This window comes from Aethina tumida, chromosome 4 (assembly GCF_024364675.1).
Source record: "Aethina tumida isolate Nest 87 chromosome 4, icAetTumi1.1, whole genome shotgun sequence".
NCBI classification, from domain to species: domain Eukaryota; kingdom Metazoa; phylum Arthropoda; class Insecta; order Coleoptera; family Nitidulidae; genus Aethina; species Aethina tumida.
In genome coordinates, this window is record NC_065438.1 from 5977356 (window position 1) to 5992435 (window position 15080).

Genomic DNA, 15080 nt, shown 5'->3' on the forward strand with positions numbered 1-15080 from the left:
TTTATGTAACGAGGTAACTTTTTAAAAATTAAATTTTTAATTAAATTGTAATTAAAAATTAAATTAATACATATAGTATATTAAAATTACTATTTTTGTTAACAATATTGAACTGATTAAATTATTAATATTATAAAATTAATTATTAATGACCTCTAAAGATATGAATATTCTTTATTACTGTATAAGAACAATATCAATTAATATATGTTTAAAAATTAAAAAAATATATCATAACTACAGTAATAAGTTTTGCCTATATACAATAATTGTTAATAAAATTAAAGAAACATTTAATACTATATTAACATACACAATATAAAAGTGTAATTAAATAAATATAATGGCGTGATAAAAAACTGTGAAATGAATTAAAATCTTAGTTTGTCTGTTTTAAGTTATTAAATATTTATCAAACCTTACATAAATCATAAATTTATGATTAACATAATTCAATATAAATTATTTTGACAATATAAAAATGACAATTTTATTGATTCAAATACACAATAATTTATAATATTCCCTAAAATTATGTGGAGCAAAGACAATAAGTATTTATGTCAATTATTATTAAACAATAATTAAAAATTATGATAAAATATAAAATAGTTAAATTAAAAAATATATTATAACTATAATAATAAGTTTTGCCTATATAATTGTTAATAATATTAAAGAAATATTTAATACCTTAACAATACTATATTAACTTAGTTACAAGTAATTATAAATTATGAGTATTTTAAACAATATAAAAGTGTAATTAAATATTTTATTAATAGTGCGATAAAAGTTTTAAATGAATTAAAATCTTGGTTTGTCCGCTTTGAATTATTAAATAATTATCAAAACTTTACATAAATTACCAGAATGTTAATTTGTGATTAATATAATTCAATAAATTATGTATGACAATATGAAATAGTCAGTTTTATTGATTCAAATGCACAATAATTTATAATATTTTCTACAATTGTATGATAGTAAAGACAGTAAATATTTATATCGATTATTATTAAACTACAATCAAAAATTACGATTATCTAAAATAGTTAAATTAAAAAATGTATCATAACTACAATAATAATTTTTGCTTATGTAATTGTTAAAGAAATTAAATTAAAGAAATATTTAATACTATAACAAAACTATATTAATTTAGGTGTACGTAATTTTAAATTATGAGCATTATAAATAATATAAAAATGAAATTAAATATTTTGTTAATAATGTGATAAAAACTTTGAAATTAATTAAAATATTATTAAATATTTATCAAAACTTTACATAAATCACCAGAATGTCAATTTGTGATTAACATAATTCAATAAATTATTATTACAATTTGAAAATGATTTATAATATTACCTAAAATTATGTGGAGCAAAGACAATAAATATATTTATCAATTATTATTAAATTATGATTAAAAAATATGATAAAATATAAAATGTTTAAGTTTACATTTTAAATTTCAAAAATTGAAAACAATAATTATTTAATAATGTAAAATTTAAATTTATATCATTATTAAATTATAAAATATTAACACATAATGGTACAAAAATAAAATAAATAATTGTTTATATAATGATGATAACTTATTTAAAATAAATTAAAAAAAATAAAGTAATTAAAAGTTAATAAAGGAACTTTAAAATTTAAATAGCTAATAATATTAATAATAATAATAAATAAATAAATAAAAGTAACAATAGTATATTTTAGTTTTTTTCATTAATCAAAAATTAAAGTAAAATTAAATTGTTTATAAAATAGTGATGCAAAATTATAAACTACCAATTTATGGCATTAATGATTTAATAAAAACTATTAAAATATTTTTATTTTTGAAAATTAAAAAAAAAGAATAAATATTGAAGTTAATAAATTAATTAATAATATTATTATTGTGGCAATTATATTTAAAATATTAATTAATTACATAAATTCAAATTATCAAATTCATTTAAAATAATTGAAATCAATATTTTAATAAAAAAATATGAAGTAATATTATATTAATTATCTAATATAAATATATAATAACTAATAGCTATATAATAAATAACTAATAGTATTAATAATAAATAAATAAATAAATAAAAATATTATTATTTTATATAATATTTGATTAAACAGTAAAATTAAATTATTTAAAAAAATAGTGACGCAAAACTACAAATTATCAATTTAAATTGACATTAATGTTATAACAAAAACTAATAAATTATTATTATTGTAGGAAATCGCCCATTAAAAAAGCTATTAAAGGAATAATATTACAAAAAGTAGATCAAGTAGCACTATTTTTAGCCTCTTGTACCGTAGATACTGAGATTAATTACTTAAATATTAATTAATTTATATTTTATCAAAGGAAATCTAATTAAAAATAAACAAACAACGATGTTAAAACCATAAATTTTACGGTTTTATTGAGAAGTCTCATACATCTTACAAACTTCACAGACACCATTACGGCCTTAAAAAAATAATAATATCAGGTGAACGGACGATGTTAATTATTTAGTCTTTAGTACATATAGTTAGCGAGTAAAGAGGCCGATTTTGTACCACGTTGTGGCGTGTTTATGAAGATTGCCGTAATATCCGTTATTACTGTCGTCTGAAACGTGAATTTATTTTGAACCGTGTCTGTTTGTAAACTGCGTCTTAAGACAATGTACGTTTTCAATTGTGTTATGGGTGTTATTATTCATTTTAATTGTGTTATTTTCAATGCTAAAATTATTATAATTTGTCTAAGACTGTTAATGACAGAATTGAGTAATGATTATGTTGTGTTGCGTTCGTGTTTATGGGAAATAAATAATGAGGGGTGTTTCAGCAATTTAATTTTACAGTATGTAGTTTAAAACCAATAAATATTAGGTACTGGAAGAAGTAATTTTAACCTTAATATATGTATGTAGCATTTTATAGAATAAAAAAGAGTAGATTGCTACAACCTCATATTGGAAACACTCAAACCTTTATCAAAGATTCCACTCATTTTGTTGAGATATTGAAAGGATTACATCTTGATGTAGAAGATAGACCGGTCAGTTTCGACGTAGTGTCACTTTTCACTAAAGTTTCTGTCAATGATTCCTTAACCATGATATCAGAAATATTCCCTCCAGATTTAGTGGATCTTTTCCTTAGGTGCCTTACTGAAAGCTATTTCGTTTAGAACAACAAATTCTACGAACAAACTGAAGGAATAACAATGGGCTGTCCTCTTAGTCCAATGATGGCCAATTTCTTTATTGAAAAGTTTGAACAAAAAGCGATTGAGACTTCCAAACACAAACCTTCTGTTTGGTATCGTTACGTGGATGATACTTTCGTGATATGGAAACATGGACAAGAAAAACTAGATTAGTTTCAAAAACACCTAAACTCTCAACAAAATAATATCAAATTCATAAAGAAATTGGAGAAGGAGATCCAAATACCTTTTTTGGATGTCCTAGTAAAAAGAGTGGGTGAACATTTAGGCCACACAGTGTACCGAAAACCTACACATACCAATTGGTATCTACATAAACTATCTAACCATCATCCTAGTCAAAAACAAGGGATCATCAAAACACTAACTGAAGGAGTCAAAAGGATATGTGGCACACACCACCTCACTGAAGAACAAGAACATTTAGAAAAGATACTACTGGCCAAAGGATACAAGTGCTCAGAAAGAAGACCTACAATGAGACCTCATACTAATAATAAAGATCCTCCTAGTGAGCCCACGATTGGTAAAGCTTTTCTCCCATATGTATGTAAAGTTACCGATAGAATTGGAAAAATCTTATTAAAACATAACATCCATACTGTTTTTATACCAACAAGGAAGATTTAACACAGTCTCAGATCTGCCAAAGATAGGAGAGACCATCAGACAGCTTCTAAGATGTACCATATACCATGCTCTTACAGGAAAGTTTACATCGGTACCACAAAACGTTCAATAGAGACTAGGATTAAGGAACACAAACGAAACTGCATCCTAGGACAATCAGATAGGTCTGCTGAAGCTGAACATGCACTGTTAGATGCAAATCATAAGATAAAATTCCAAGATACACAATTGCTTACCTCGACAATGGATATCACAACAGAATGATTAGGGAAGCAATTGAAATCCATAAACACGGAAACAACTTCAACAGAAAAAAAGAAGCATTGAAGCTTGATAAAATATGGACACCAGTGCTCAAAAACACTAAAATCGTTAAGCTGATAAGAATGGCCAAAGAACAGAACGAAATTTCTAAAATATCAGTTGTCTAAGTTGTCATTTAGTTGACAATCAGATGTCAAAGTGACACGAACCAAATCAGACCTCTGAAGATGCTATCTGACCATCATCCTAGTCAAAACAAGGGGTCACCAAAACACTAACTGAAAGAGCCAAAAGGGTATGTGCCACACACCACCTCGCTGAAGAACAAGAACATTTAGAAAAGATACTACTGGCCAAAGGATACAAGTGCTCAGAAAGAAGACCTACAATGAGACCTCATACTAATAATAAAGATCCTCCTAGTGAGCCCACGATTGGTAAAGCTTTTCTCCCATATGTATGTAAAGTTACCAATAGAATTGGAAAAATCTTATTAAAACATAACATCTATACTGTTTTTATACCAACAAGGCAGATTCAACACAGTCTCAGATCTGCCAAAGATAGGAGAGACCATCAAACAGCTTCTAAGATGTACCATATACCATGCTCTTACAGGAAAGTATACATCGGTACCACAAAACGTTCAATAGAGACTAGCATTAAGGAACACAAACGAAACTGCATCCTAGGACAATCAGACAAGTCTGCTGAAGCTGAACATGCACTGTTAGATGCAAATCATAAGATAAAATTCCAAGATACACAATTGCTTGCCCCGACAATTAGATATCACAACAGAATGATTAGAGAAGCAATTGAAATCCATAAACACGGAAACAACTTCAACAGAAAAGAAGAAGCATTGAAGCTTGATAAAATATGGACACCAGTGCTTAAAAACACCAAAATCGCTAAGCTGATAAGAACGGCCAACAAACAGAACGAAATTCAGTCGTCTAAGTTGTTATTTAGTTGTCAATCAGATGTCAAAGTGACACGAACCAAATCAGACCTCTGAAGAAGCTAGCCACTCGTGATAACGAAACGTCAGGAAATACAGGACAACTATATATGAAAACAATGGTCACAAATGCATCAACCTTTATATTAAACAATAATAAGTTTATAATATTTTATCGATGATATTAAATAAAAGAGTTTTTCTAAAATATTGAATAAAATATTTAATAAATTACCATAATTTTGAGCATTATTGATAATAGTTCAATACAAAGTTATAAAAAATTATTTAAATAAATGATGAGCCTAACATTAAACGTAATTTACTTGTCCAGTACTCTTCATAATATGTAATTTATTATTAACATTTTAAATTAGTATTCTATATTCAGCTAATCGTTACAATACTTTGAACCAATCCATATAATTATGTAATTCAGACTCAAGGACCAGAAAACTGAAGCTAATATTACAACATCGTAAGTCTTGTCGAACAAGATAATTTACAGTTGTCAACCAAAGGTTAACTTATGGGTTTATTACAGGATCAATTTTATAACAGCTCTATAATTAATTAAAGCTCAAGGACCAAATTAAAACGGGATAAAAAACTGAAAAAACCAAATTGATGGTGCATTTTCATCACCTCGCCGTTTGGTCTCATTGATGTTAATCAATCGTAACGTTTACTGATGCCACACGCTCAATCGTCCGGCCATAAAACACGGGACACCAATTTTATTCGCGGAAGGCCGTGTGAATGAATTTATGGGCGCGTTCAACCTAATTTTTTCAATAATCGGGAGTTTATTATTTAATTGGGAATGTCCGATAAATGTTGGTTAATAAAATTGCGAATTTACGGTGTCGAATAAATATTTACATGTAAAACATTAACGATTTGAACTGCGTTAATTTGTTTTTAATGTGCAAATATTTACCGGCTTTCGTCATTTGTTTTAATTTAATACGATTTATTTCAGTTTTATCGGCGGTTTTAATAATAAAAATGTTATTTATTATACTTTTGCAATAAATTTATCTAATAAAAAATAACAACAATGTTATTAAATAATTGTCAAAGTACATATAAGATTTTATAAAACTATAAACTAAACATTTATGTAAGTTGTTTTTATGAATTATTATTGTAAAATTTTAAATTCATGAAATTATATAAATTTGTTTTCGTTTTAATCTAAAAGGAGAAATTTATTGTTGATACTTTTATATAAAATAAGAAATATATGTGAATTGTATTTTTTATTAACCAAAATCTTTAGTTTCATTATTTTTTTAATTTGTTGATTAGTGTCAAATATATAAAAATAAATTTGGGTTAACGTCGAAAGGATTAATTAAGAATTGTAAAAAAATATAGATTTATAATATGATTTTTTTTTCTTTTAAATCTAAAATAGAATTAAATTTCACATATTTTAACCTAAAATAGAAAAATAGAAATTGTTAATATTTTTATTTAAAAATAATAAATATAAAATAATATTTCTTTGTTAATTTTTAGTTTTTAAATTATACTCATCAATCTAGATGTCCAAATTCAAAACTTAGTTTAATTATATATTTAATATGCCAATTTTAATTATAAAATATATAAATAAATAAAATTCCTTTATAAAATGGAAAACCTATTGTTAATAATTTATTTAAAGATAAATAATATAAAATGTTGTTTCGTTGTTATGTTTTTTGATTTTATATGTATTCAATACTTATACCATTTTATTTAATAATTTTCTTCTTTTAAATCTAAACTTGAAAAATATTGTTATTTTATTTAAAAATAATAAATATAAAATATTGTTTCACTATTAATGTTTCTTTTTTCGTTTAATTATACTTATCAATCTTGATTCAAAATCTAATTTAATTTATTTTAGTTTAATTACATATTTAAATATGTCAATTTTAATAATAAAATATATAAATAAATTAATTTAGGTTGAAGTTAATAAATTAATTTATTAAATCTATTAATTAATAAAAAAAATTAAATTTTTATATATTTAATACTTATAATATTATATTTATTTTTTTTTCTTCTTTTAAATGTAAAATGAAAAACAAATTGTTGATAATTTACAAATATTAAATATAAAATATTGTTTCATTGTTAATATTTAGATTTACCTTAAATTATACTTACCAATCTAAATTTCCATATTCATAATTTAATTTGAATTCTTTTAGTTTAATTATATATTTAATATGTCAATTTTTATTATAAAATATATATAAATAAATAAATGTATGTTTACGTTAACAAATTAATTTATAAAAACTATTATTTAATAAAAAATGTTGAATTTATATATATTCAATACTTATACTATTATATTAATTTGTTTTCTTCTTTTAAATCTAAAATGGAAAACCAATTGTTGATATTTAATTTAAAAATGTTAAATATAAAATATTTTTGTTGTTCGTTTTTAATGTTTAGATTTTCATTAAATTATACTTATTAATTTGGATTTCCAAATTTACAAATTTATTTATTTTTTTTTTAATTTAATTTTTATTATAAAATATAAAAATAAATAAATTTACCTTAACCTTAATTATTTTTGAATTTATATGTATACAATACTTATACCATTATATTATTTTTTTTGTTTTAAATTTAAAATAGAAAAATTGTTGTTTATACTTTTATTTAAAAATAATACATATAAAATATTGTTTTTCTGTTAATGTTTAGTTTTCCCCTAAATTATACTTTTCTTTTTGGTCTTTTAAATATAAAATTTTTTTAATTTAATTATATATATATAATATGTCATGTTTATTATAAAATTTAAAAATAAATAAAATATGAACTAACGTTAAAAAATACATATAAAAACTATTATTTATTAAAAAAATTGAATTTGTTGAATATTTAATACTTTTTCTATTATACTAATTTTTTTCTTCTTTTTCATTAGAAATGGAAAATCAGTTGTTGATATTTTATTTAAAAATAATGAATATAAAATACAGTTTCTTTATTAATGTTTAGTTTTTCGGTAAATTGTACTTATCAATTTGGAATCCAAATTCAAAATTTAATTTAAATTCTTTCAGTTTAATTATATATTTAATAAGTCAATTTTAATTATAAAATATATAAATATATAAATTTAAGTTAATAAATTAATTTATAAAATTTATTATTTAATAAAAAATGTTGAATTAATATTTATTCAATACTTATTAAATTAATTTTTTTCTTTTATTAAATCTAAAATGGAAAACAAATTGTTTCTTTGTTAAATTTTTCTCGTCAAATTTAAAATTTAATTTAAATTCTTTTAAATTATATATTTCACAAGTCAATTTTTATTATAAAATATGTATAAATAAATAAATTTAGAATAAAATCTATTATTTAACAAACAATATATATTTATTTTATATTTGGATATATATTTAAGTTTTGATAATTATAAATTATGATTAAAAATTTTATATTTATTACATCAAATTAATTTTATCCTTTTTTTAAATCTAAAATGGACAATAAAAAAAAAATTAAAATATTATTCAGTTCTTCCTCAAATTATGCTTTTCATTTTACATAATTTCATATGTATTGTATATATTTTTATTTAAACATAATAAATATAAATTTTTTTGTTAATTTTAATTCATTAAATTATACTTTTTTAAATTATGATTAAAAAATTTTATATTTATTACATCAAATTAATTTTATACTTTTTTTAAATCTAAAATGGACAATAAAAAAAAATTAAAATATTATTCAGTTCTTCCTCAAATTATGCTTTTCATTCTACATAATTTCATATGTATTGTATATATTTTTATTTAAACATAATAAATATAATTTTTTTTGTTAATGTTAATTCATTAAATTATACTTTTTTAAAAGTTTAATTTAATTTTTTAAGTTACATTAACTTTATTTTATTTTGTGGTAAATAAATAAATGTAAGTTGAGTATGAAAAACTTCCATAAGCTTCCCCAAAGCCCGCTCAAGTTCATTTCCCCAGCATCGGATTTCCTTGTTCAAAGACCAAGAAAAAAAAAACCGCCTGATTTATGGAGTCGACTTGTAAAAATGATTTCCCAAATCGCAGATATATCTGCCAAGAAATTTCCAAATGAATAATTAATCAGGTGCATTATTCCATAACTTCCTCGCAGTATCGGCTTTTCAAAAGGCGAACTTCCCACATAAATTAGCATGGCATTAATGAAAATCGTTCGCGAGATTAAAACCGAGATTGGCGGGGCCGTTTCGTTTTCGTCGCGTCCGACGTTTAAGCTGGCTGGAAGCAACGCGAGACGATAACGCGTAATTCCATCTGGGTCCGGCCGATGAATGGAACACGTTGTGAAATATCGATGCAGATTGTTTGGGGTCAGCACAAGTGCGTAATCGCCTTCTGCGAGGCGTTTTATTTTTTTTTTTTAAAAGCGGTCGCAGAAATTCTCGGGCGATTGTTTCCCTTTGCGTGGACAAAAGTGCATGGCACTTGTTCTAAATGTAAAATGAGACGGGTGGTGGATTCTGTGTCTGGTGGTTATTTCATTTTTCTGTTTCGTTTTGTTACGTGATGATTAATGTTTTCGTTGGTTGCAGAGTGGTGTCGGTTTCCGAAAATGCATCGGTGTATTTGTTCGGACGAGCGGTACGAGAGGCTGGAGAATTGTCCTTACGAAAAATCAATTCCGGAACAGGACGTGGAGGATAAGGATGCTAACAGCACCGAGAAAGAGGTAAGATTGCCTTAAATGAATTTACTGATATGCTTCATATAAATATTGTGATTATTTTAATTATGAATAGTTAATATTGGAAAATACTAATTATTTTATTTACTTAAACTGGTTCTATGACGTTAGTTCTTTATAAGTATTATAATTTTAATGATACTTTAAGCATTTCTTTGTTAAAATATTTACATTCTACGATAAAAAATGATAATTTATATAAACACATACAATTTATTTAATATTATTATAAATTGAAAGTAAACGTTACAGTGATAATTTTTATTACATTTTTTGTTTAAAATAATTATAAAGAGATTGCTAAAATTTATTGAAACAAAGAAGATTATTGTACCTTCAAAAATTGTCTTAAAAAATGAGGATAATTTTATTTAAAATTAATTAATCCTATAAACCTATAAAATCCTATAAACCTATATAATTATAAGTTTGAATAATATTGTACTGTTTTCTACATTTTAAATGGTTAATTTTGTTCTGTAAGAAAATTTCAGTATATACATTAGAGTTACTATAAATTTATTTTATATACATATACAGTTTATTTTATATTATTATAAATTGAAAGTAAACGTTACAGTGATAATTTTTATTATATTTTTTTGTTTGAAATAATTATAAACCAGATTGCTGAAATTTATTGAAACAGAAAAGATTATTATACCTTCAACAATTGTCTTAAAAAATGAGGATAATTTTATTTAAAATTAATTAATCCTATAAAATAATCAAATATGAGTTAATAAATAATATTGTACTGTCTTTACATTGTAAATGGTTAATTCTGTTCTGTAAGAAAATTTCAGGATATACCATATGAGACACCACAAATTTATTTTGATGTCCTGATTCAATTTTGTTCTGTTAAAAAAAATTTAGGATATACCATATAAGAGACACCATAAATTTATTTTACATTTTTTATAAAAATTACTGTAGTTATAATATTCTAAATTAATATTTGTTTTTATTAATTTATGTACTTATTTTTCTTTATTTAATTAATTAATATATAATAATAGTTAATGTAAGTTATCAAATTAGAATTAATACTAATTTTAATTTAAAAATCCTTTATAAACTTATAAATGGATAATTTTGTTCCGTAATATAATTTCAGAATATATTATTAAGAATCACCAGAAATATATTCTAAATTTTTAAAAATAAATGAAATTGTATGAAATAATTAAAAATAATTGAAACTGTATTAATAAAGCAATGTACTCATCGTCATTTTTAAAGATTTGTATTTATTAATTTGTGTACTTATTTTTCTTTATTAAACAATTAAAATTGTTTATCTAATTTTTTCTCAATTAATATAAGTTATCAAATTAGAATTATTAATATTCTTTTAACTGAAAATCAGAATTTTTTAAATAATATTTTAATTTAAAAACCCTTTATAAGCTTATAATTATTTTTTTATTCCTTTATTTTGTGTAATATAAAGGACATGAAATATTTATCTAAAATTAATTAATTGGCATATAAAAATATCAAATTTAATTTTGAATAATATTGTATTGTTCCTAAATTATAAATAGTTAATTTTATTCTGTAATTTCAATATATATTCCTCAGAATTACCACAAATATATTATAAATATTTAAAAATAAATAGAATTAATAAAGTAACCAATGAAATAAACATAGAATTAATATTATTTTAATTTATAAAACCCTTATATTTATATAACAAATTATCAAATTTAAATTTGTATATTTTTGTTTTGTAATAAAATTTCAGGATAGTACTAAAAGTTCATAAATCTATTCAAAATATTTTTTATAAATAACTATAATAAATAAAATATATAATAAATATAAATTAATAAAATACTGCAATTATTATAATTTTGAACTATTTGTGTACTTTGTTTTTATTTTGTTTATTTGATACTAAAAAATTAAAATGACCTGAAATTTTCCAAATTAATAAATTCAAAAAAATTAGAATCAACATTATATTTCAATTGAAATTGGCAATAATTTTTTTAAAAATATTTTGTTTTAAAAAATCTTTTTTAATTGATAATTTAAAATTAAAAATGTTGATCTAAAATTTTCTAAATTGAGAAATAAAATAAAATTAGAATCATTTTTTTAACTTAACTTTTCTTAAAAATATTTTATTCTAAAAAGTTTTAATATACTTTTAATCCTTTTTTTTTTTCTTTTATTTTGTGTACGTAAATATTATTATTAATTCAAAACTGGTCTTAGGAAAAGAGGGAGCGTTAATTTAAAATGAATTATTGTACCTATGAAATTAACAAACTTAAATTTAAATAACATTTCTCTGTTCCTAAATAATAAATCTTTATTTTTGTTTTATAATAAAATTTTAAAGATATAGATTTAGATATTAAAGACATAGATAACTTTAATAAATAAAATATATATTAAATATAAATTAATAAAACAATATTGTAATTATCATAATTTTTAACTATTTGTGTACTTTTTTGTTTTTTTATTGATACTATACAATTGAAATTGTTGCCCTGGAATTTTCTGAATTAACAAATAAAATAAAATTAGAATTAATATTATCTTTTAACTGAAATTGGCAATAATTTTTTTAAAAATATTTTATTTTACAAAATTTTAATATACTTTTAATTAATATTTTTCTATAAATGCATTTTTTTCTCTTACTTTGAATAAAGTGTGTAAAAATTATTATAATTTGTTGGGTTAAGAAAAGAGAAAGTATTAATTTAAAATTGATTAAATTATCAAAATTAAATTTGAATAATATTTTTCTGTACCTAAATAATAAATATTTCTTTTTCTTTTGTAATACAATTTAATAATATTGTAAAAAGTAACCATGAAATATATTCAAAATATATTATATAAAGAACTATATATATAAAATATATAATAAATATAAATTAATAAAATAATATTATAATTATTATAATTTTTAACTATTTATGTGCTTTATTTGTCCTTTTTTAATTGATAAATTAAAATTGTTGACTTGAAATTTTTTAAATTAACAAGTGAAATAAAATTTGAATCATTATTATTTTTAACAGAAATTGTCTATATTTTCTGAAAAATATTTTTGTTTTATTATATTTTTAATTAATATTTTTTTATAAATGTTCATGTTTCTTACATTTAACTTCTAAAATTGTGTTAGAAAAGGGGAAGTATTTAAATAATTGTTATAATAAAGTATATATTGAAAATATTCGTATGGGACTCATAGACAGTAAAGTTATGAAAGACTTTTTTATTCATTAAAAAAGAAATTCAATTTTCATGGTTACCATGTCTTTTATAATTTAAAAAAGTATAGAGCAAATTTCCATAAAAATTATTAATTTTTCAGTCCAATATGTGACTTTGTCTACAGCAATTTGCATGAACATATTACTCTTTTGTGGCTATTTCAAAAGAGGGAGCTTAACAAACCATTAACATGTTTGAATTCTGTAAAACTACGTGCATAATTTGATTTATCTATGTAATGAAACAAGTTTAACTGCTTTATTTTTAAAAATTTTAAAATGTATGAGTTACTGCTAAACATTTTTTGTCACAAGTTCAGTTTATTTTTAGACGGGCAACTTCTCTAAAATTTATCTCGTTGTCTGAGAGACGCCACGTTGAAAGATGTTCACCTTTTAACCGACGCTATTACTTTGTTGTAAGATCATCTGCTCCAGACAACTTCTTATAATTAAAAGGTCTGCATTTTTAATTGGGCAATTTTGTTTAATTTCGTAGCGAAGGACGTTTTTAATTGCCCTTTTGTTCCAACCCCCAACTTACCCACACTGATACTTATGGCAAAGTGATTTACCACAGATTTTACGAGGCCAATAAATGAATTGGAATTTTGAAAACAGTTGTAGCAACCTTCGAACATCGAACGGAAGACTTTATTAATTTATGACGCGTATTTTACTTTGGTAAAGTCGTAAACGCGTGACGTGCGTCATTCATTGTTACAGGAATATTTTTAACAGGTTTTGTCTGTAGTTGTTTTACGACCCGATCCAAAATTCGTATGTTATTCCCAGAACATGAAACACGACGTTTCGTCAATTTGTCACAGTCCACAAACACGACGATTAATCAAAGTTTCATCACTCATAAATTCCGCTTTGATCTGAATACATAGCTTATAAATATACTCGCACAATAAGACAATGAACTTTTTGTCCTTAATTTTAGTACAGAACCTATTTTCGAGTCAATCAACTGTTTAACTCTCGCAGCAAAGAAACGAGTCGATTGTCGAGTGTTCTAATGGCGGAATAAAATGCGAACTTTGTGTTTAAAATGTGTGACATATCCAGTCCGTTGAAGTTATGTACAATTTTCATTCTTCGAACGATAAAAGTTTTATATTGGTTTAATAAAACTTTTAGTTTCCGACTTGTTTTGATGCCGTTATTCCGTCTGGCAAATGTGCACTTTATTTTTCGTATTTAAAACGCAGAGGGATTCGGACGGTTTATCGTTTTAATAATCGTCAAACGGAAATTATTGGTCCATAAATTCAAAGCGGATCAAAATATGGAGGAATATCACGGAAATTATAAATTGGATATTTCTTAGATATCGGTAATAAAAATACTTGAAATTTACGATATCAATTACTTAATATGATGTTAATTCATGTTATTATATTTTAAGTTTCCATTAATGGAAATTTTATAGACGTAGATAATTATCGTGACGTACCCAATTTACGTTGTTATTTTTGGGGTTCAACTCTAATGATTATTTTATTAATAGATTAATCAATTTTAACAATTTTTAATACTCCATTTAGTACTTATTATTTTACATTCATTCATTTTCATCCTAATTTAAATTATGGCCTTTGAATATATAATACATTTTTTCTCTTCAGACCGAATTTTTTAATGTTAATAATTTTAAAATTATACGCGTAAACATTTTCAGTTTTCACTAATATTACAAGAGTTTTTAATTGAATAAAATTTCTATATTTAATATAGAGACTGTTTCAGTAACGTTAAAGTTGTTTTAAATAATTTTCAGCAACATAACAAGAGTTTTCAATGGCATTGAATAAAATTTCTGTTATTTGAGACTATTTTGAGTAATGTTAGAGATGCTTTAAATAGTTTTCAGTAACATTACAATAGTTTTCAATGGTATTGAATAATATTTCTATAATTTGAGACTGATTTTAATAATGTTAATGTCGTTTAAACAGTTTTCAGCAAC

At 22.5% G+C, this 15080-nt stretch overlaps 1 protein-coding gene across 6 annotated transcripts in view; it reads left to right on the forward strand.

The window, feature by feature from the left end:
• The window catches only part of LOC109604923 (growth factor receptor-bound protein 14), a 429146-nt gene that overhangs the window by 87248 nt on the left and 326818 nt on the right, over window positions 1-15080 (forward strand). For all 6 annotated transcript variants that reach the window (XM_049966498.1, XM_049966497.1, XM_049966499.1 and 3 more), the window contains exon 2: window positions 9706-9842. In XM_049966498.1, the coding sequence (XP_049822455.1) occupies window positions 9706-9842 (137 nt within the window). The remainder of the gene's footprint in view (window positions 1-9705; window positions 9843-15080) is intronic.